Here is a 24119-nt window from a genome sequence, read left to right on the forward strand (position 1 = left end):
TACCACGTTCTCTTCTTGCGTATTGTGACGGTGGCCTCCTATATACAATCAGACATCTCCTGATTGCAGGTGGGAGTTTTCTGTGTTTCTTGTCTCTGATGATTATTCTGTCATCCTGCTGTGCTTTATCTCCCCATGTTCCATGTGCTCTCGGTCCCTTTCCGCGTTTTGACTGACAGTTGTCCTAACTACTTAATTTACAGGTATACCTTGATATTCTGTGTTTCTTATCTTCTCTTTCTCTATTTCCAGGAGTTCGCGATTCTCTTATGATGTCTAAGCTTATATTTGCACAGTTTGCTTGCTGTGTCTCATTTTGTATGGGTATATTGCTCTGTTATAGTTACTGTTTCCTAGGTAATCAGCTTCTTGGAGTTGCGCTTCAAGGATGAGGGACATTTTCCTCATGAACATGTTACCGGTATCTTCAATTTTCTTCTTTAGTTAGATTTTTTGTTTTCATTCGTGACTTGCTTGATTTCTTGTTCGGTTTCCTTTTCCTCTGGTGAGGAGCTTATTAATTTATGTTTGCATTTTTCACATAGTCAGAGTAATTTACAGTTCTTTTGCTGAAAGATATCATGCTCCCCTGCTGTCAACCCAGTTCAGTCCTTGTGATGTCATCTGTCGCACACTCCATCACATTGCTTTAGTACTTGATCATCTTTGACTTTCCAGTCACAAGTTCTGCAGATTGCAGATTTAAGATGCACTCATTTACCGGAAAAAATTTGTTCGACGCATTCGGATTTTTATTATAGTTTTGCTTACTTGTCTACATTTCCGAATTAATCATCAAATGGTATTGTAATTTACTGCTAGAGCGCATTATTTCACTGTACTTTTCTGAACTCAACCTGGAAATAAAATGAATAGCTCTGTAACTTAAACTATGAAGAACATACTTCGTTGATTCAATATTTTCCCAATCTCATCTCATAAGCTTCCATTTAATATATACCTTCAATACTACTGCAATTGAAGGCCTTGCAATCTGTATAATTTTCATGACATTCTTTATTTCGATCTTTGTCCATACGGAAATCCATTTAGAATTGTGGATGGAATCAGGTCATGTGGACAGAGGCGACACAGCCAAGTGGATAATGCTCCGTTTAAAATAATGCAAAGAATAAAAATTCGAACGCTCCAAATGAAAATGTTCCAGTAAGTGAGTGCCTATCTTTATTATCATTCCCTATGTTTGGGGTGTTCTAGGGTTGGCAGTCCTGAATTTGTTCTATTTCCAAGATGGTTTCCTTTCTATCGGTACACATGTGTAGATTTTATCTCTGTCTCCTCACTTTGGGTGTTTCCTGTTAAACTAACACACTCACTAATTTGTTATCAATTGTTTTTTGCATGTTACACTTCTTTCTTCCTCTTTGCTGGCTTTTGCTAGGTTCATTCACTTACACGCACAAACACATTACTATGTATTCTCATATCAGCCTGTGTAAGGGACCATAGCCCACCAAACATGGTGATGAATTTGGGGAGTCACTGCAGGTAGTGAAATCCAGTTCTGCAAGACAGCTATAATGACTGGTGGGGCCATCATGCTAACCACATATTAACTCCCAATTTTTTAGCTCTGTTGAGGCATATGGATGTGAAACTAGCAGTCAGTTGTATTTCCTACTGCAACAAAAGGCATCAGCAAAAGTTAGCCACACCATCTTCTGTTTTGAGTGATTTTACCTATTTCATTCCCTACTGGACTGGAATTTACAAGCCATAGTAAAGTGACTGCCTTTGTACATGACTTAGTCGTGTTAACAAGAGGAAATGACATGGTGGAAACAGAAAAATATATCAGCCAAGAACTAAAAAAAGATGAAAACCGAGCAAAACAAAATAAAATAGAATTTAATGACATTAAATCTCAAGCCATAGTAGTAACTGAAAAGGGAATAGAACATGCAGGAGAAATACAAATATATTTAAATAGCAAGAAATTAAAGCAAGTTAATGAACTAAAATACTTGGGTATATACTTCAATGGGAGGGGGGTGGGTAACATGTGTTCAGAAAGATGATATCTCCCAGCTGTTACAGCTAGTTTTTGAAATCAGTTTTCGCAACCTATCATAGCTTTCGAAATTCATCATGATGCAGGGTGGGCATTGGTTCCATAAACTGGGTGAAATTTCATGAGAAAATTCCTTCCTCATAAGGACTCAAATCACTGCTCATTCCATAATGCGAGTCTAATGCCTTAGATCACGATACTATGATGCGAGACATACTTTGCTGAGGACTGATAAATTTCACTAAATAGAATAAAACTACTCAGTTTCTGTGTTTTCAATGGGAAAGCATTACCGAAACCAGATCAGGATAATAGCAATTATTTCTTCATGTCAATAACAGATACAGTGAATGATTGTGAAACTTGGACTCTCACTTTGAGAGAGGAGCAGAGGTTAAGGGTGTTAGGAAAATATTTGGGGCTAAGAGTGATGAAGTTACAGTAGAATGGAAAAAGTTACACAACGCAGAACTGCATGCATTTTATTCTTCACCTGACATAATTAGGAATATTAAATCCAGACGTTGAGATGGATGGGCAGGGCATATAGCACGAATGGGTGAATCAAGAAACGGATATAGTGTGTTAGTTGGGAGGCCGGAGGGACTAAGACCTTTGGGGAGGCCGAGGCGTAGATGGGAGGATAATATTAAAATGGATTTGAGTGAGGTGGGATATGATGGTAAGACTGGTTTGATCTTCCTCAGGATAGGGACCAATGGCGGGCTTATGTGAGGGCAGCAATGAACGTCAGGGTTCCTTAAAAGCCATAAGTAAGTAATAGCAGAATATAGGTGCTTGTGGTAAATGTAATATCAGAAGTCCAATTCTCACTGCTGTTTAAGATGCCGTAGCAGTAAACTGCTACAAAAACTATAATGCTGTCATTGGGGTCTATATACATCTCATTTTGCTGAACATCAGAAACTGTGGCAAAGAATTCACTGACACCATTTGGTCCCATAGGAGTCATAGGATACAGTGATACATAATGATAATATCCGTATTTTGGAATTGTATGAACTACAGTACATTAAAGTAGTTACAAATACAATAGGATACAGTGATACATAATGATAATATCCGTATTTTGGAATTGTTTGAACTACAGTACATTAAGGTAGTTACAACACACAAATAACATTCAGGAGTCAAGGAGCATTGAATAATTTCAGAATATGTGTCATATACATCATATTACAAGCATCTGTGCTGTTCCTACTCACAGTTAGATCTGCAGTCGTTTTGTAGGCTTATATAGTACATATAAAAGTTCAGCATTGTATGAAAATTACATTGTTTCAGGTGGTGACAAATCGTGAAACACAGGAGACTTTGCTTTGCACAGCTTATGTGTTTGAGGTGTCAACATCAGAACATGGTGCTCAACACCACATCTATCGGTTGGTAAAGGACTAGCCAATCTACCCAAATCCAGCCCCCAATTCTTTCCAACAGTGCCTACACATGCACGCACGTTTGGTCGTGGTGTGCTCATTACCAGGGCTCCCACTGCTACACCTTGAATAAGAAGCAGACACTGAAGAACATTGTCAAGGAAACTTCCAACTCTTAGGATTTTGGGGTGGGAACCCTGGCTTGTTATGAGACTATAGTAGTATTATTATTTTTTGTTATTATTAACGACTCAATTATTCTTCCCCCTCAGTGTGGATGGGCTACTAATAAGGAGACTCCCGAAGCTAGGGATGCAAATTGACAAGAAAAGTATAGATAATATGTAAATTAATATCCGTGTTCTGATTTTTAACGAGTTTGGTATAAGTAACAACAATTTGAAAGCCTCATATCGTTCACATTTGTAATAAAGATGTGATTGTTCTGAAAGATTGTAGTATTACCAAAATGTTTTAAAGATGAACTTTGTTTTCGTAATTTTGATGTAATTTTAATCCATGACTCATTTTGTATTACTTCCAGTTGTATATACATTTGTATGTGGTTTCATGGTATGTTAACTTTTGGGAGGTACTCCGAATTCCTCCACATCCCTCTAATTTAAGAAAGCTGAGGATAAACTATTGAACCCAATTGTGGTTTGTTAGGAAAGTGCATGCCGATTTGACATCCCTATGCATTAAGAGTTCCACATGAATGAGGGATACAAGAAACATGAATAATAAATTAAATTTGAGTGTTAAAAACAGCAATTTTTGATCTCTCTTTTAGTCAAACAATATTTTCAGGGTGAGAAAAAAGTGAAGTATTTTGCAGTTTGGCAGCTGAGAGCTTTTACTTAAAAATAAACCAAATGAATTTTTAATGAAAAGAAGTCCGAATGACGTATCAAGATGTGCTTGTTAATGAAATGCAGCATCACTATTATATATATATGAATATGAGATATATATATATTTATTGTATGTCTTCTGTGAAGATGTAAATCACTCTCTCACCACTCATGTCGCGTCAGTCAATCTGTCACCTCAGTCAGCCAGTTACTCGGTCACTAGACTCAGCATGCAAATCTGTGTGCGATTTACTGCTTAGTCTCGTTGCTGATAAATGAACAGCATAAATATTTGATTGGTTGTACATATTATGAGACTATGGTGATGGCTGGCATTGGTTTGTTAGTTTTATTTTAATGATAAAGCATTGTGCCAAGCGCAAGAACATAAATCAAAGGTTTGGTGAAAGATATTAAAAAGTTTATTGATATATTTAAAAAGTTGGCCATATCTTGAACTGCCATATCACAGTATAGATCAATCCTTTGTACTTAAAGTAAAATAATATACCAGGAATTTCTAATTAAAAATGTGTGAAGTATTCAAAAATTATATCATACTGTACAGATGAAGTTTATGTTATTTTTTTTTAAATCATTGCAGTCTTGCACTTTGTTAAGTGCCTTTCTGTACTCCTCATATTGACTGAGTCATATCTAATAATTGTGCTTTATATGCGGAAATTTATTTTAGGGACAGTGATTGGTCAAGATGTCACTTGTGGCAACAGCAAAAGCAGCGGATAAAATAATGTTAGACAGAGCAAACAAAGCCTTCACCTGGGTTTACAGGGAAGGCACGACATGTGCCATGTTATGCTGAGGATGACATTGTAGGTCGTTTCCAAAACAAACTTCTTTCACATCTTTAATATAAAAGAATGTTTTCATACTTTTTTTATAAATGAAGTAGTGACTTTTTTATTATTATTTCTAGTATTTTGCTAAAGGACTATTCTTCAACAAAATCCATCTTTGCTATGTACTTGAAGACTCTTGACCAAAATTTGTTCTCTGTGGCGACACGAGGAAAGCATCTAATGATAATCATCCCATGTAGAGAGATTTTGTGAAAGAATATTTTCCATATTTTATCATTGTGATAGAACATTTCTTATACCACACCCGAAATTTTGTGTTTTGTTACAGTCTATGTGAATGTAAAATAGTCTTATTTTGTAATGTTTATTATCATCAACATCGTCATAATCATCATCATTACAATATTATTACTATTATTACAATAATATTATTATTATTATTATTATTATTATTATATGGCACAAAGCCAAGACTTGGAGAGCCTTCTCACTGTCCAGAAGTTATTTTAGTTCTAGAGACTCAAGTGTTGTAAACACTTTTTGATTGAATTTTATGTACAAAGCCACTCCCTTTTTAATTTTCCAAGTTGCCATATCTGAAAACACTAAATCGTACCAAGAAACAGAGTGTAATACTTTAAATAGACATTAACACGTTACTCTCTGATTAAATTATACTAAAATTTATTGTTCTTGGTGCAAATTGAGATTTTCTGTAAAATAATGTACCAGAGATATTTCATAAGTTGTTTGGTCAGAATTTTCCTTTGTGACCTTGAAACATTATTTTTCTATTTATATTTCTAGTAAAATGTTTCTGCCTTCTTCCTTCTGTATGGCATAGTGATAATGTATAACATTTTCACATATACCAGTGTGATACAAATTGTAACATGTAAGTCAAAGTGATAGCTGACCAATACTTATGGAATTTCAGTATACTTTTCACCTCCTTCTCCCATTTTTATATAGGTTGTGTTACGTCGTGATATAAGAAGTTTTTGTTGTAATATTTTACATCTATTTCCTGCAGCTTTTACTGTATTTGGTTTGGGTTTTTGTTTGATTCCTTTAGCTTTGTACTGTAGTTGGAAGCTATTTTTATTGGCACAGAACAAATTTGTGCCACTCTCTAGTATCCACCTAGATGTGGCAGCAAAGTGGAAAAATAAAATATATAAATATATAAAGAGAGAGAGAGTGTGTATGAGCGAGCGAATGAAAATGAAAATAAAATACGGACACTTTTGTACAGTTGTAATATTATATTTTGTTGCAGAAACAAATGCCTATTTACTCTTTCCTTTCCTAACTCCTATGTGAAGAAATGAAACTTTATTGGTATATAAGCAAGAACTCTGAGGAGGAATTGTAGGAGTCTCTGAATATTTATACACATAGAAATGCATTAACAAGTAAAACTGTGGATTACACAGTTATAATACATGTATGTTTATGTAACTGGAGAAGGTAGTTGCATCACTATTTAACGTAGTTTTCCTCTTAAAGAAAACATTTGGACAGTTTTTACTCAGATAACTTTTGAACTTGGGTGGATTTCTGTAACCTTGCATGAAGCCACACTAGCATTCTTATTAATTTCATATCTTCATTCAGTCTTAAGCAAGTTGCAGGGGAAGTCGGTTCACGTTGTACAAATCAGAGGATAGTAACTTGTAGTAGAGGCGTTGATCTGTGTTAAACCGGTGAATAAGTGTGCGTAATAGTGAAATGGAGGACAGTACAATGAAACAAGACCTAATGGAAATGAAGGAGAGCATGGCAGAGCTAAGGAAGAAGATGGAAGAAATTCAACTGGAAAACGAAATTCTGAAAAGCAAATGGGATCAATTTGAGGAGGAAAAGAGGAGAAAAAACTTGTTATTTTTTGGGATAGAAGAAAAAGATAGAGACCAGAATATCGATACATATGAGAAGATATTAGGAGTGTGTTGGGAATGTTTTGGTATGGACGTGAACGATGGACAAGGACAGGAAGCATTTAGAGTAGGAATGAATCAAATACAAAATTCAGAACAAGTTAGGCCAATATTAGTAAAATTTAAGAGTTTAGTTACGAAGGAGAGGATTATGAAGAGTAGAAGGATGTTAGGGAACACAACGATCAGAATAGATAACGACTGGAGCTACGAAGTGAGAAGTAGAAGAAGAGTTTTAATCCCTTTTCTTAAAGCAGCACGAAGGAATGGACAATTCGCGAAACTTATCAAGGACAAAATTAAGATAAACAATTTGATTTTTAGTGTAGCAGAATGTCTAGTAACGTTAAAAGAACCGATTGTAGGCTCAGAAGAAAAGGAAAGGAACAGAAAAAGTTTGAAAGAAAAAATCAAGAATATCGTATCTAAAGGCGAAGTTAGTGACACAAGTGTAGAGAGTGTATGCCAGTCAAATGCAAATGTGTCAAACTCAGCGAAAATTTCCGGAAAGCAGGCAGTGACGTCATCTGAAGAAGAAACAGGAATGACGCGAACTGGTATTCAGCAAGCACAGCAGAACAAGACCTTAATGCAAGCGAATGGAAATAGTGGACATCAGATGGGAGCAATTCCAAAGCGGATGAAGGAACTAAGATCTAAATCAAGGCTGACGAGAAGTAGAGTAACGCAAGTAGGAGATAGTTCAGGGAGCAGTGATGAAGGAAGAGGAGAAAACAAGGTGAAAAAACAGTATGACTTAAGGAAATGATGTGGAAGGGAAATAAATCGTGAGAAAAGAAAACTAAGACCTAAAATAAAGTAGCAATTTGGAAAAATTAGCAGTAAAAAGTGCAAATAGTTAGAGATGTGAAGTGAGGGGAAATGTGTCATACAGGAGGGGGGTCAAGAATTAGAAGTATAGTGTTTTTGGTATAATAATGGGTGAGGAGTAAAGTAGTGGAAGAATTGCTGACAGACAAGAAAAGACTAGTGGAAGAATTGCAATAATAAATTAAAAATAAGTAATAACCTAAATTACTTGTATGAGAGGCATTGTCAAATGGGGAGACGGCACTGTAGGCTAATAATCTGAAGTGCCGACTACCAACAGGTAAAGACAAATACATACATTCATTCATTCATTCATGCATATCTTTATTCATTGTAGATATTGAGTATTTCAGTGAATAATTCATTTGATCAACTAAATTCTTTTTGTGGTTATGTAGCATTTAATATAAATGAAACAATGATTGTCTGATGATTCAGAAAAATTAACACTGAAAGGAAGACAAGCCTGCTATTTCACTCCATATAAAAAGAAAGCTTAGTGTCATGCTGCTTTCATATAAAGCATACTGTCATGCTACTATCATATATCATTGAATATCATATTTTCTCGAATACCCCACACCCCACTTCTGAAGGGGGAAGGGAGGGGAACACAAATTACAAAAGTAAAACTTTCATCAAATATATTAAAAACAATTAAACACAATCCTGGAACAAAATCCTCCAGTCTCTAGTGCAACTTTCACTTAGTACATCAAATTTACGGGTTCTAGCACGATTTCCATGTTCCTTTACATCATTGATAATTTTAAGTTTCTTGCTTTAAGTAAAGGATCACAGTCCCATATCTTCAGTGGTACTCATTATCAGAGTTGAAAATACAGGGTGATTCACGAGGATTTACCGTCCTATACGGAGCTTATTTCTAAAGACATTTTTCTATTTTTAACTAGAAAATTACATTATTCTTACGCACTTATCACAACAGTTATTACAAATCACACCACTTCCACCAACTTAATTATTTGCAGTTCAATTTTGCATCCTAATTTAGAGTCTTGTAGAGTTTACAACACATTTTAAAAAATGTCACCGTGCACTTGAGTACACTTGGCCGCACGCTTGTGAACGGCACTCGCCACACTACATAACTGCATACGGCTATCTTTGATTTCCTTAGTGCTCGTGCTGACTGCATGCTGACCAAGATCACACGTTGACAGCAATGCGTTCCAATAACGAAACGAAACTCTGTAAATATTGAGAATAGGACCCATGTTTATATGACATTTTTTGCTCAGAATGTCTTCGAAAATAAGCTCCATAAAAGACGGTAAGTCCTCTTGAATCACCCTGTATAAGACGCACAAAATATACACTCATCACACTTGAACTTTATTCTGACAGATGTTGAGCTACTGTTAATCCAAATGCCATTGAATAATGTTAACTGTTGTTGTTTTCTAATGCCAGGCGTTTGACAATAAAGTCATTTGACCTCTTGCACTCCAATATTTTTCAAAGATATTATCATGACCAGCCACTGAAGCACAGATTTTGAGGTGTTCCGAATCCATTTCTTGGTTTGAGTTGCACAATGGGTAGTTAGGGGACTGATATATTCCAATTCTATGCAGGTGTTTGGCCAAACAATCATGGCCTGTTGCCAATCTAAATGCAGCTACAGACTATTTTCGTGGTAAATCGGGAATTAACTGTGGATTTTTATGCAGAGAATTCCATTTTTTCCCTAATGTTAACTGTTGAAATACCCACACAGGAAGATAATGGTATGCACTACCACCTAATTATATGGGAGGAAAATCGGACAATGCTGCCAACTTTATTTCAAATAAGCTGCGCACCTGTATTTTTTATTTGTGCGAGAAAATGCAGTATATGAGTAAAGTGTATAATCCGAAGCATTATTTAGGACTTTTTTTTTTTTACAGTAAGGTTTTCTTGGAATATAACTACAAACATCTGAAGAAAAAAACTTAAAAAAAAAAATCAAAATCAGCAAATAAGAGAACGAGTATTTTCCCTGGATCAAAAATACAATTTAAATGGAGTAAAAATTAGTATTTTGCCATGAACCAAAGTATTAAAATTCACTATTTTACCTTGTTATAATTAGTGGCATGTATACATTTATGAAGGCTATAATATCAGTACTGGTAACAATGTGCCGTGGAATTGTTTTTCATAATCTTGTTTCATGATTAAAAACTTCTATATTTTATTTGATTACAGTTCAAATAAAGTAATGATTTTCATTTCAATGCATAATTTGTGCTTCTTCGAGATATTAGGAATTTCTCAGATTCGTTTCTCCTTCATTTGCCTCATTATACAAGGACATTAGGGTGTTGTGTTATGAAGAACGAGATAAGAAGGAAGAGAAAAGAATAAGAAACAATTAGCAAAGAATTTTTTTTTTAATTTGCCTTCTTTTCATAGTAGCTAGAAAAAACAACGTATTTATACTCGTATTATTATGTATTACTTCAGATTTTACACTTTTATCTATATTAAGTAACATGTACACGGTGATTACAAAAGAAATGGAAGCTTGAGCTTGGTTATAAAATCACGACTACTGAAGCTGTAAAAATTGTACCGTATTGGTCCGAATATAAGCCGCACTTTTTATTCAAATTTCAAACTCGAAAAGTTGGGGTGCGGCTTATTTGCGCGGCCGATAAATTTAAACTTGAAATGTGGCGCATGTTGCTACCGGTAATTTTATATCAACTTCCAGAGGCACGTCATTGAATTGCGTCAGCGCCACTCTTACCCATTACACCAGATCGGCAATGCCGACGAGACGCCCGTATTTTGGGACATGCCGAGCAATATGACAGTTGACAATAAAGGGGCGAAAAGCATATCATTGAGAACAACTGGAAATGAAAATGCTGGCGGTTACGGCAGATGGAGGAAAACTGCCTCCGTACGTTATTCTGAAGCGTAAAACTATGCCCAAGGAGAATTTACCTAAGGGATTAGTGATTCGTTGCCAAGAGAAAGGATGGATGACAACCGAACTAATGGTGGACTGGCTAGCTACGGTTTGGAATCGCAGACCAGGTGCGCTGCTCTGTAAGAGGGCTATGTTAGTATTGGATGCCTTTAAAGGTCACCTCACACTCGAAGTGAAGAAGAAAATTACTGCATTGAAGACAGACCTAGTCGTCATACCTGGAGGTATGACATCAAAATTGCAGGTGCTTGATGTCGTCGTGAACAAGCCTTTTAAAGACCAACTCCGAAAACAGTTTTCGGATTGGCTTCTAGAAGGGGGTCATGCATTCACTCCATCTGGGAAGATCAAGAAGCCATCTGTCAGCCTTATGTGTGAGTGGATTCTCTCTTCATGGCACACGATATCACCAGATTCAATCATCAAAGGCTTCAAGAAATGCTGCGTGTCTAATGCTCTGGATGGCAGTGAGGACGACGTACTTTGGGCGGAGAGTGATGAACAAAGTGACAGTGATGAAACAAATACCGGTACCGGTAGTAGTGAAGTCAGCAGTGACATTGGAGAAGACGGTGATTAGTTGTACCGGTATTTTTGGTGATTTACCCACGTAATACCGTAATTGAAGAAAAAGTGTTTAAAAAGTGTAAACAGTTTTGTAACTGGATAATGTGACTGGTAAATTTCACTGCACTCAATTTTCCTTTTTTTCTCATTCTGCACTCAATTTTTCTTTTTTTTTTTTCTCCTTTCCCCCTAAAATTAAGGGTGCGGCTTATACTCGGGTGCGGCTTACACTCGGGCCAATACGGTATTTATAGATTTTTGTTCAAAAACAAAGAAAGTTTGTATCGATATACATCACAACACAGTTACAGTAAGATAGCCACTGCTGCCATTGAAAAGCATTTTGCATGCTTCAATTAACAAAACTGAACTGTGTCACGACATTTTAGAACACATTTCAAAAAATTACTATCAAGTAGGCAGTCCATCTATGGGTGGCATAAGAAATTTGAAACAACAGGATGTCTGTGTAAGGGTAAAAGTCCTGGAATATCACATGTGTCAGATGAAGTTATTTGTGTTCATGCTGCTTTGCAACGTATTCCAAAGTAGGGCAAGTCTGGAGCTACAAATTCCACAAGCGACTTCGGAAAATTTTATGGAAACAGTTGAAAATTACTATATACAAACTTCAGTTATTGCAAGCTGTATCTGACAATGAGGAAACCAGACATCATGATTTCTGAATGGAGATGCTTTAATGTTGTGAGGAAGATTGTTTTACTGAGCAGCTAATTTTTAGCAATGAGTCAGCAGCATTCGAATGTGGGGGCTAAAAATTATAGAGTAAACTTTTTGAAGATGCGACCCACTTCTGGACAAGATATTTGTTTGCAACCCTCCACTACCATATCTGTACTTAACCACATTCGAAGAATACAAATCCCCGTAAAATCGAAAATAACAATAATTTTACTCAAAACCAGTGATGCCACCCAACTTCTAATGTACCGGTAGGTGCAAGACAAAAAATCGGATTATGCAAACCTATTTTCGAATTCTCATCGGTTCCTTAGACTAACCTACGTTGCTGATATATTTTTCTAACACTCAAATGCTTTGAGTGGTAGCATGCAAGGCCAAGATGTTAATATAATAAGAGCCAGAGATAAAATCGACGGATTTAGAAGGAAACTTGATTTCTAGTCGACATCACTTGATAAAAAGAAATTTGATTCTTCCAGAGCATTAAAAAAAACTCTTTGAAAATTTAGCTATGAACTGTATGATATGACAAATACTGAATTTGTTTTCGAGGACATGCACAATTTTAAACAACAGTTTTTTTTAGTTTTTTTTTTTTTTTCTGTAAGAAACACAAAACAATTATGGCAGTCACAGATGGATACTGAATCCGTTTTTTAGACAGTTGCATTCAGCTGGCTGTTATTACAAAAAATATTAAGGAGAGACTCATTGAAGTATGTAAATACTAATGGAATGTTGAAACTGTACTTCTTTTCGCAGAGTGTAGACCAGTCTTTGATCAAAAGAATGCAAGAATACCTCAAGCTTACAAAAGAAGCTACTAAATTTTTTACGGTATTTGCAAATTCCTATTTATGCAAAATATATTTATAACCTATGATTGCCATCAAAACAAAAGTGAGAAATTGAAGATACTGTTGTGAAACTTTTTTTTATTTTTATGTTCAACATTGTTTATGTTTCTAAATGCAACAAATTTATGTTAAGGCGTTTTTTTGTTGTTATTTTGTAAATCATCTCGCAACCCTCCTCAATTCTTTACACTACCCCCACTTTGGGAACCATTGTCCTAGAGCAACAGTTAAGTATGTGTGGGATTCCCCAGGTATTAATGTGTTCTGTACTATATCCTGCAAAAATATACATGACCACTTCTTTCTCCAAGAGAAAACTTACTGATACAGGAGCTTCTTATCTCGACATAATCATTAATTGGTTGATGCCTCAACTGTATGAAGCCAGTATAAACTTCATTTTGCAACAGACTGGGGCACCACCCTATTGCACTGAGAAGTTAGAGATCATCTTGATAGAACTCTTACACAATGCTGGATTGGTTGTGCAACAGTTGAAAACAAATCACACTTTGGCCACCAAGAAACCCCAACTTAACAGCATGTGACTTTTTTTCTGTATGGCATGTGAAATACAGTTTCCTTCTCTTTCTACTAATCTAAATGACTTCAAAAATTGCATCAGAGCAGCTGTTGAAACTCTTGATGATGATATATTACTGTGCATTTAATAAGAATTCGACTACTGCCTTGATATATATACCTACCATGTATCACAGGGTACACGTATCAAACTATTGTAAGCTGTTGAAAGAAACTTCAAGAATGTACAGTATTTACAAAACCACGTAAAATGATTTTCAATATCTTAAACAGTTCTAATCCTGTAATTTGCTGAAGTTGTCTATTTCGTTTGTAATCACCCCGTACGAAGTAATAGAGTCATTCCACATCAAATCGCACAGCAATAAAACACGACCTTCTCGGAAATGGTCGAATTTTTTTTCATGAATTCCAGACATCAAATAAGGAGACCCGTATTTTTTTATTTTCACAATTATTAATTATTTGTATAGTTATGAATATTTGAATTTACGCAAATTATGCGCGCACTGTTACATAAACTCGCTTGGAACTTTATGTCTACATATAATTGAGATTTGCGATTTGGCGCATTTGAAAGACGAAATACAACACTTTTTATTACTTTAGGCCTATCACAAATAAGTTTAAAATTTGGCCTATTTTTTTAATCATTTCTTTTTCAAAGCAAAATTACTATATTAAATAGCCAAGTTAAAAATCTGAAAAAAATATAGACTTGTTCGCTGATGTATTATCTGTAAACTACTGCATTTATAAATATGGGATCGGCACCCATACATTTGTAACAATTTATTTTCCGGAGGCATGCACGCGCTCGCGATGCCCAGCTAATGAACTGCTTGCAGCCATAGGCTAGAAGGCTGCCCGTGGAAATTTCCCGTTGCATCTGATGTCACCATACCAATCATCAAATGATTAATACCTTAAGGAACAGTAAATATCTTATCTAAAATTATTTTATTATTGTCAGCTCAGGGGGAAGCCCTTCACAGTTTATACTGTAATATAGCCAAGTGTTCGATGATAGCAAGACTGGGTAAGGCAGTAAACTTTATGGCAGTAAACAGATGGCATGAGAGAGAAATAATCAGTTTGGGTTTGAATTTCGCGCAGTGACGTGACTTCTATACAACATGAGTGATGGTAAAGATCGCGTAATATAACCATAACAAGTGTTTAAATTCATTTACCTTCCTAATCACGCTTTTAAAAAGAAAAGTACACTAAGACGCGTAAGTCGCGACTTATTGATAAAGCTCAATTTAAAGGAGTCTTTGAGTGTGCAAATATGTGATTTGTTCCGTAAAAATCAATCAATTTCCGCATAGGTCAGGTGAAATTATATGTGAAGCCGGTAGTTCCACATGAACATGAATCAAATGAAAGTGCGGACAGAGAAAGTGATTATCCCAGTATTTCTTCTAGCAGTTCTATGGATACAGTGCTAGAAATCAGTAATATTGAGGAATTAAACAAGAGTTTGATGTCAATAGAATCCCCTATCAAGAAAAGAAAGATACAACAAAACGATACCCCCGTGAAAAGTTTCAAAAGTAAAAGGCTCCCTAGCATGTTAAGTTTTTCATGTAGAAGATGCATCATCATCCATTCAAAAGTCAGCCATATTTTATTTTTGACGGAATGCAAAGAAAGTACAACCTGAAAATTACATAGTTATTGCAGACTTTTCTGAAAATTATTCATTTGTAATACAAGATTCAATACAAGGTGTGCATTGGAACATATGCCAAGTCACAATACAGTACAATTTTAATTTTACTTCCTACTTTATTTTATTTTATATTCTCTTATATTATATTAATATTATATCTAAACTGTGACCGAACACGAGCGCTGCTCATTCGGTCTCAAATTTTGTTAATACTACTGCATGTCCTTTTTCTATATTGATTGTATTATTTTATTTCTATTTCTCTTATTTGTAATTATATTCTTTATTCTGTATATTTAAATAAATAAATAAATCCTTTCGTAGTATATTTCAAAGGAGATACAGAAATTCGTTACAAAAGTAATGTCATCTCAGAAACCATGAAACACGACACCGATCCCTTTCACTTTTTTCAATCCGAAGCAATCAATTTCTTAAAGCAAGAATTCAACAATATGAAAAAAATCATCTACTTTTCCAATGGATCAAGTTCACAAAAAAAAAAAAAAAAAAAAAAAAAAATTTTTAAAATAATTGCTTACATGAAGACGATTATGGAATTAGTGCTGAATGACACTTCTTTGCAATGTCGCATGGTAAAGGTCCATGTGTTGGCATTGGAGATACTGTTAAAAGACTTGCCACGAGAGTTAGCCTATACAAGATCCTATAACAACACAAAAAAAAAAAACTGTTTGATTAGCCACAAGAAACATTTCTAACGTGTCATTTATATTTTGTCCATTCAATAAGCACAAAAACCACACTGAAAATTTGCAGGCCAGATACCATAATCTAAAACCAATAACTGGTACATTAAAATTATATTCTTTCGTTCCGTTGTCAAAAACTGAAGATTTAGTAAAACAATTTTCTTTCAAGAAAGAAGGTAGGCGAATGAAAATTTAAAATGTGAATGAAAAGAAACATTTGAAAAGCATAATGTACAATTATTTGAAGATATCATAATAAGTAAATTAGCAGTGTTTCCTCGAGTAACTTGATCCGTACTGGGTGTAATGTTGCAACGTTCAGTCAATTATCCAGTGCCGATAAACCTCTTAGCGCGCTTTAATGCTTCCCGTCCACTGCTGATGCGCCGACCGCTACACATTCTGTCATAAGTCATTAAATTTCCATTAAACTATTGGAGATCCCATTCTGATTTTTTCTGGAATTATTAAGAATACTTCAGTGCACCTAGTAGGCATTTTTTTAGATTTTTAATAGGGCTATTTCACATTGATGTATATGTTTTAAAAATTGAATTATAAAAAAATATTTGAAAGAATTATATTAAAATTAGTTAGTAAATATTTAATAAAAGACAGTACTTTAAGCTTTTAAATGCATTTTTCAAAAAAATTTTAACATCAATATATTACGCTTTAAATGTTGCATTGTGCGACATTTTTAACGAATTTTAACATGTAATATTTTAAAAACATGTGGACTTAGGAGGAAATAAAAATACACTTGTTGGTTTATGAGACCCATAGAGTTGGTAAAAAAAATATAAACGCAATCAGAAATATGAAGGTCAAAATTTGTATAATTTTGTGCGATTTGACGTGGAATGACTCAATAGCGAAAATAATTCTGTACTTAAATATGAATATGGTAATTGAAGAAACTGTAACAGAAGTTTTGTTTTCCTATAATACTTCATAAACAAAGATCTCCTTTTAAATTTCTCACTAATACCTCTGATAAAAAAAAATTGATCATTTTGATACTTCTTGACTTCAGCAAAGCCTTTGACTCAGTTGTTACTATACAAGCTCCAAGGCCTTAATCTATCAGAAAATTCAGTTTCGTGGTTTACCTTCTACCTTCAAGTACGCCAACAATGTGTGCTGGTCTGTGATCGTTTTTCTTCGTAGCGTACCATGGGTGCAGGTGTATCACAGGGTTCAGTTCTTGGATTTCTACTTTTTACGATCTACATAAATGACATCACAATCTATTAAACACTGTAGACATATCCTATTTGCTGACGACTTACAAATATATATCTCTGCATCTACACTGGCACTAAATTACGCAATAAATGGAGTTAACAATGACCTAAAATCAATTATTTCATGCACGAAAAAATTTGGACTAAAATTGAACTCTGAGAAATCACAGGTAATTATAATGGGACACCAACGACTGTTAAGTAATTAAACACAAGTGACTTATCTTCTGTTAAAATGAATGAAACTATTATCACTTACAGCAATAGAGTAAAATATCTAGGAATTTATATGGACAAAAACTTAAGTTGGAATACTCAAATCACACACACATGTAAAATAATTTTTATGAAAATTCACACGCTAAAAAGAATCCAAAATTTCCTTCCATTGGTTCTCAAGAAGAATTTAGTACGGTCACTCTTGATGCCTCATTTTGATTACTGTGACACTGTCTACACTGACCTTAACATGAGACTGACAGACAGACTACAGCATGTTCATAATGCATGTGTTTGATTTATTTTCAACATCCATAGATCTGACTATATCTCACCTTCACTAAATATGCTTCTTGGGTCCATCTCAAAAAGCGAAGAACTATTCACTCTCTCATGTTACTCTTCAATATTCTTCAGAACTCTAACTCTAGCTACTTAGCTTCTCGTTTTCAACATTTGTCCTCGTATCACAAAATATATATACTCGCTCACAACACCATATCACACTCTCCATTCCTAAACACAGAACATCCTCCTACTCTTCATCTTTCACCGTCTCTGCAGCTCATCTTTGGAACTTCTACCACCACATATCAGAGACTGTCGGACATTATATAGTTATATATATTTGATCACCAGATGAATTTATTATCATACCCTTTATATTGTGGATTTTATTTAAATTTCGTTTTTTTTTTCTTTTTTTTATTACTCTATTACATTCCATTTGTTGTATTCTTCCTTACATTTTCCCTGTTAATTATTTGTACTACCTGAGTTGCTTTCATTACCGGTACAGTATATTCCAATCTCTAGATCTGTATTTTACTTGTTTCTATTGTGGTATTATTTTCATATTGTTTAGTATGATTTTGTTATGCTATTATTTTTTGTAATATGTTAGTATTTTTGTTCTTTAACTTTTTGTTAAATTTCACTGCTTGTATACTTTGTGATCTGGTAGAGTGTAAGAGAAGGCCCTATGCCTTAACTCTGTCAGTATAAATGAATTAATTAATTAAATTAGAACAGTTTCACACAGATACTCACAAACACTCGAATCAATTTGCTATCTTGGATAGGCATTTGTCTGGACTGCCCTCTAGTTTGCATTGAATGTTTTCACTTGATCCAGATGTTTAGTCAATGCTCCCTTGATATGTTGTTGAGTGTATATTATGCAGTAGCCATGCAAGACATGATGAAATAATGAAAAGAACTAAATGTTGAAATTCTAATTAGTTTTCTGGAAGAAAAACCAGAAATCTGAGACATGTATTGAAGACTACAAAGATTGATATAAGGCAAGAGATGCGTGAAAAAGTGTTGCCAACTGAAGCCAGATTCTGGACTTTTTAAATGTTGGGAAGAGGAAAGAATTTGGTAAGTTTAAAATTACTCCATTGTCTTTTTATGTGTTTTTGTACAGATTATATTATTTTATCAATTTAAATTATGAAGCGATAGCCTGATATTAATGTTACCGTAGTAAAAATATTGTAATTATTTGCTCCTCATTAGTTTTCTTTGCACATACAAAATGACTTCTATAAAATAAACAGTCTGTGTACGAAAAAGTAATCCAACACCACGTAATTTCCCTTTTTAAGGAACTACATCTTAAGTGATTTAATATGATATAATGAATCGACACCTACGCAAGACATTCCAGCAGAACAACTTTGGCATCAGAGAAATAGCCTCAGTTTGGCCCTCAAAAGGGCCTTCTCTTTCAAACCATAAGTTCTGCCCCCCCCCCCCCCGAAACTTGTCTGAACTCTTTTTTTTAATTATTAACGTTAGAAAATATTGAATTCAAAAGACCTTTTTGGCTTTTGTTTATGATTAAGTTTCTGTGCGTGCTTAAATTAACGAAATGTCTTCAGATCAAGTGTCTAGGCTATAATATTTATTTTATATTTTTGAATGTATAAGAATTTCTATACCTCATTTTAGGAATGGAAGCACTGTAATGTTTAATTTTGTAACAGCCTGTACTCATGTGTTAGAAGTCTGCAGGTGTTCAGGTCGCCTATATGAATAACATACTGCACAGCAATGCTATAAAGGGGGGAGGAGGTAAATGATGTCCCCCCCCATAACTCCGTTATATGAGGATTCTATGGTTTTGCTTTGCCCCCCTCCTCCCCAAGGAAACGGTTCTCTCTCCGCCTATGCCGCCCACAAAGATCCAGAACTTACTGAGACCAGTTAAGGACGACCTTGGTCTTAGGACACCTGGTGTCTATAAAGCATCTTGTGAGTGCTATATTGGCCAGACGGAATGCACTATTTTGGAACACCAATGCGGATTAAGACTACATTACTCGGATAAGTCAGCAGTAGTGCAATACAGCTGGAAATGGGCCACAAGGTACATTTCGATGCTACCACCATCTTTGACAAAGCATCGGGTTACTGGGACCTGGTCATCAGGAAGCCATCGAAATCCAATTAGATGGCAATCATTTCAATAGAGGCAGGGGCCTACAGCCTACAGCTGAGTAGAGCATGGAAACCTATAATCAACATGCAATGACCAACCAGAACACAGCAGGCGGTCGGGACTTTAGCCAGGCAACATTCAAAACATAGCACTTTCGTTCTCGATTTTCGCATGACGTCATCGTTCTCCATGACTTAATACCCACTGCGGACTGATCAGTAGGAGCATTTGGTTTCTGCACACTTTAAAATGTATATTGCTAGGCTGTAGGAACTAGCTCCTGATTGGCCCACAGTGGGAAGCTCTACTGATCGCTTATATACCAGCTGGACATGGTCCCAAGGCACTTCAATTCCTGAAGAAGATGGCAGAGCTAGTCATGAAAGCTCGGAAGCTGGTTGAGAACCCGAGAAGAGTTATTCAACATAAGATAATAGAATAGAATAGAATTGCATAGAATTGGAATATATCAGTCCCCTAACTGCCCATTGTGCAACTCAAACCAAGAAATGGATTCGGAAAACCTCAAAATCTGTGCTTCAGTGGCTGACCATGATAATATCTTTGAAAAATATTGGAGTGCAAGAGGTCAAATGACTTTATTGTCAAACGCCTGGCATTAGAAAACAACAAACAACAACAACAACATTAAGATAATATGAATTGTAAGTGGAGGCTGAGAGAAAGGCAGAAAATAGGAAGGATTGGAGAATGTTGGGTTTGAAGTGAAAGACCAATCCTTGGGCAGAATACTATGATTGAATGAATAGAGAGACCAGATGTCCTGTTTTCAACAGGATTGTTCCTCTTCTCTGCCTCTTGTCCCACATTCCAAAAGAAGTGAAATAGGGACACCGAATGCCCCTTTTTGTTTTTATTTTTTAAAATTATGTCCATTTTCCTATTTTCGTAAAAAATAATTTATGTTCAGAATCTCATTATCTCGCAACTTCTTAAAAGCATCTCAAGTAATTCCAAATACACTCACTGGCAAAAAAAAAAAAGTGGATCACTTTGAAAAATTTTGTTTTCTTTAAAATTTTAAAGGAATATTTAATTTTGTGGTGTTTCTCTTTATAAAGAAATGTTTTCATCACTCTCTGGTAAGTGTGTAGTGAATGTGGTCCGAATTAATCGACTCTTAGAAATAATTTTCCCTTCCATTAACTTTTATGGTTTTATGACGCTCCCTTTTAACATGGTTCCTCACCCCTAATAAAGCTTTAAAGTTACTGTAAACATCTGATAAAATGTCTTTTGTAAATTCAGAGGAGTTCAATGCCCTTTTATTCAGTTTCTGTTCGATCTTTATTGAGTCAAAATGGCTCTAAGTAGAGAAAATGTTGTATGCGTAATCGTCTTAGTTGAAGATGGTCGCAGCCTTCGGTATGCAGCCCGTGCTGTAGGAGCATCTTATGTAAGTGTCCAGCGGGCCATGGACGTTATTGTGAATGTGGAACATGCGAAAGGAGGCCTGGATCTGGACGTCGACGGATTACGAATGCCAGGGATGGCCGATTTCTTGTCTTCCAAATCTTGAGAGACCGAAGAACAACAGCTGTTTAGTCGAGAAATCGTCTAGAGGCCACAAGAAATGTCCATGTGAGTGAGAGAACCGCGAGGCGAAGACTCCAGGAGGCTAATCTTACTTCAAGAAGGCCCGCTACAGGCCCACTATTAACCCTTCAGTACTCGCGTGGATTACAATAGTAATCCACTGATATTTAATCCTGTATTACGTCACCGCCTGCAGCACTGCGTAGCTGAGCGTCAATGCAATTTCTCGTCACAGTCTAAGTGAGGCATTACTGGTGTTTAGACGTATTTGTCGCAACGCTTTGGAAAGTTATACGGAGTTTTATCAAGTTATACGCAGTTTTTCCGAGTGGATTACCATTGTAATCCACGCGAGTACTGACGTCAGTTTCTTGCTCAGGTAAGTGAAATAGTTTTTATATGGTTATGAGTGATGCAATGCAGGAACTTTATGAAAAAAGTGTGTGATATCGTTCAATCCTCTTTGTAGTTGGCTCCAATGGGTACGGAAAATACAAGCAATATTTGCAAGTGGCTAGATGAAGATCTGGATGTTGGCATTGAAAATGAAAGTGATGATGAAAGCAACAAAGAAGATCTTTTGAATGAAGTTCACGATTCTAATTCAGAACAAGACAATGAGGAGGAGGATGATGATTATGGTGATGGTGATGAAAGACTAATGTCTATAAATGATGGAAACTGCTATACGGGAAGAGACAACACTACAATTTGGCAGGAAGAACCAGTATCTCTACGAGGGAGAAGAAGAGCACAAAATATAGTGATTCATTTACCGGGCCCTAAAAGAGCTGCAAAAAATGCGCGGACACACACAGAGTGTTTTGACTGCTTTATTGATCAGACAATAATCAATGTAATAGTAAGGTGTACTAATATTTATATTGAAAAAGTGAAGCGTAATTACGGACGTGACAGAGATTGCAAATTAACAAATGACGTTGAAATTCGAGCACTCTTAGGTATTTTGTATCTTGCTGGTGCTTTGAAATCGGGAAGACTGAACGTAAGAGAACTATGGGATAAAAATGGAACAGGTATAGAGTCAATTTACCTGACTATGACCTACAATAGATTCCAATTTTTGTTACGATGTCTACGCTTTGATAACATTCATGACAGGAAGGAAAGGAAAGAAATTGATAAACTGGCTGCTGTACGTGAAGTGTTCGAGTTATTTGTTCAGAATTCACAAAGGTGCTACATTCCAAGCGAATATGTAACTATAGACGAGCAGTTGGTTGCATTCAGAGGACGATGTCCCATGAAAGTGTATATACCTACTAAACCAGCAAAATATGGGATCAAAATTTTTGCTATGGTGGATGTGAAAACATATTACACTCATAACTTGGAAATTTATGCTGGTATTCAACCAGATGGTCCATTTCACCAAAGTAACAGTGCACATGCAGTGGTGAAGAGGCTGGTTCATCCCATCAAAGGAACCGATAACTGGTTCACGAGCATACCTCTGTGTTTAGATCTTCTAGAAAATGACAAAATTACACTTGTAGGAACCTTGAAAAAAACAAAAGAGAAATCCCTCCTCATTTCACAACTACTCAAGACAGGGAAGTTAACAGTACTTTGTTTGGATTCAATGAAAACTGCACAATTATTTCGTATGTACCAAAGAAAAACAAAACAGTGTTAGCATTATCAACCATGCATTATGATAAGGCAATGGATGAGGAAACAGGAGGAAGCCAGAAGCCTGAAATAATATCTTTCTATAATAGAACTAAATGTGCTGTGGATGTCCTGGATCAGTTATGCTCAGCCTATGATGTAAGCAGAAATTCACGCCGCTGGCCTCTGACTATTTTCTTTGACTTACTAAACATAGCAGGTGTCAATGCTCTTGTTGTTTATTCTGCAAACAAACAAAAAATTCTACGGAAAAACTTCCTAAAAACCCTTGCTCTGGACCTAATGAAGCCACTAATTTCCGAGCGTATCACCCAACAGACAATTCCAAGAGAAATAAAGAGAAGAGGAGAGCAACTGTTAGGCATTCCACAAACAGGTCAAGAAGAAGGAACACGGCCAGAAGGTATTGGTAGGTGCTACATGTGTGGTAGAACAAGAAACAAGAGCACAAGACAATCTTGTTCCCAGTGCTTGAAGAGAATTTGTCCTACTCATTCAGATGTAATTTGTTTGAACTGTGTAGAAGAAATGCATAGGCCTACTCAGATAATTGAATCAGATGTAGATTAGACTCACGTGTGTAAAGTGTGAAATGCAAACATAAACATGAAAGTGCATCAATATCCTTCTTACAATACACAAAAACATCTGTAAAATATTACAAGTGAAGTGAGAATGATTGTTACATCCCTGAATTTTTTCATTGCTACACCCCTGAGTGAGGTATTCGGTTATCAAATATGACGTAAGTAAGGTCAGCAGTAGTGAACTTGCGTTTCCCGTGGGAGAGATTAAGAGAGATCAAGAGTTCAGATGACCTTCAAACATCGAGTGAGCAACAATGCTAGATAACCTACATAATTATGATGATAGTGAACTAACTCATAACTATGATGCAACAATAAATTATGACTCAAAGACACGACCAGTGTTGAAATATTATGCAAACATGTCACTTGAATGCAATTTGTGTACTATCCATTTCATTATTAATATTTATATTTAATACGTTCCGTTATGCGTACCATATCTATTCTTATTACTGTAATAACTGAAAACAATATATTTCTTAACATTTAAATCTAATTCCAATGTTTAAACCTTGTCTGTAAACAAAA

At 35.5% G+C, this 24119-nt stretch overlaps 1 protein-coding gene across 5 annotated transcripts in view; it reads left to right on the top strand.

The window, feature by feature from the left end:
• Positions 1-6365, top strand: part of sd (TEA domain transcription factor 1 homolog scalloped) — a 643950-nt gene extending 637585 nt beyond the window's left edge. For all 5 annotated transcript variants that reach the window (XM_069831056.1, XM_069831057.1, XM_069831058.1 and 2 more), the window contains exon 11: positions 3338-6365. In XM_069831056.1, the coding sequence (XP_069687157.1) occupies positions 3338-3451 (114 nt within the window). In that variant the 3' untranslated portion in view covers positions 3452-6365. The remainder of the gene's footprint in view (positions 1-3337) is intronic.
• Positions 6366-24119: the final 17754 nt, after the last annotated feature.

Source organism: Periplaneta americana, chromosome 7, assembly GCF_040183065.1.
Source record: "Periplaneta americana isolate PAMFEO1 chromosome 7, P.americana_PAMFEO1_priV1, whole genome shotgun sequence".
In the NCBI taxonomy this organism is placed as follows: Eukaryota; Metazoa; Arthropoda; class Insecta; order Blattodea; family Blattidae; genus Periplaneta; species Periplaneta americana.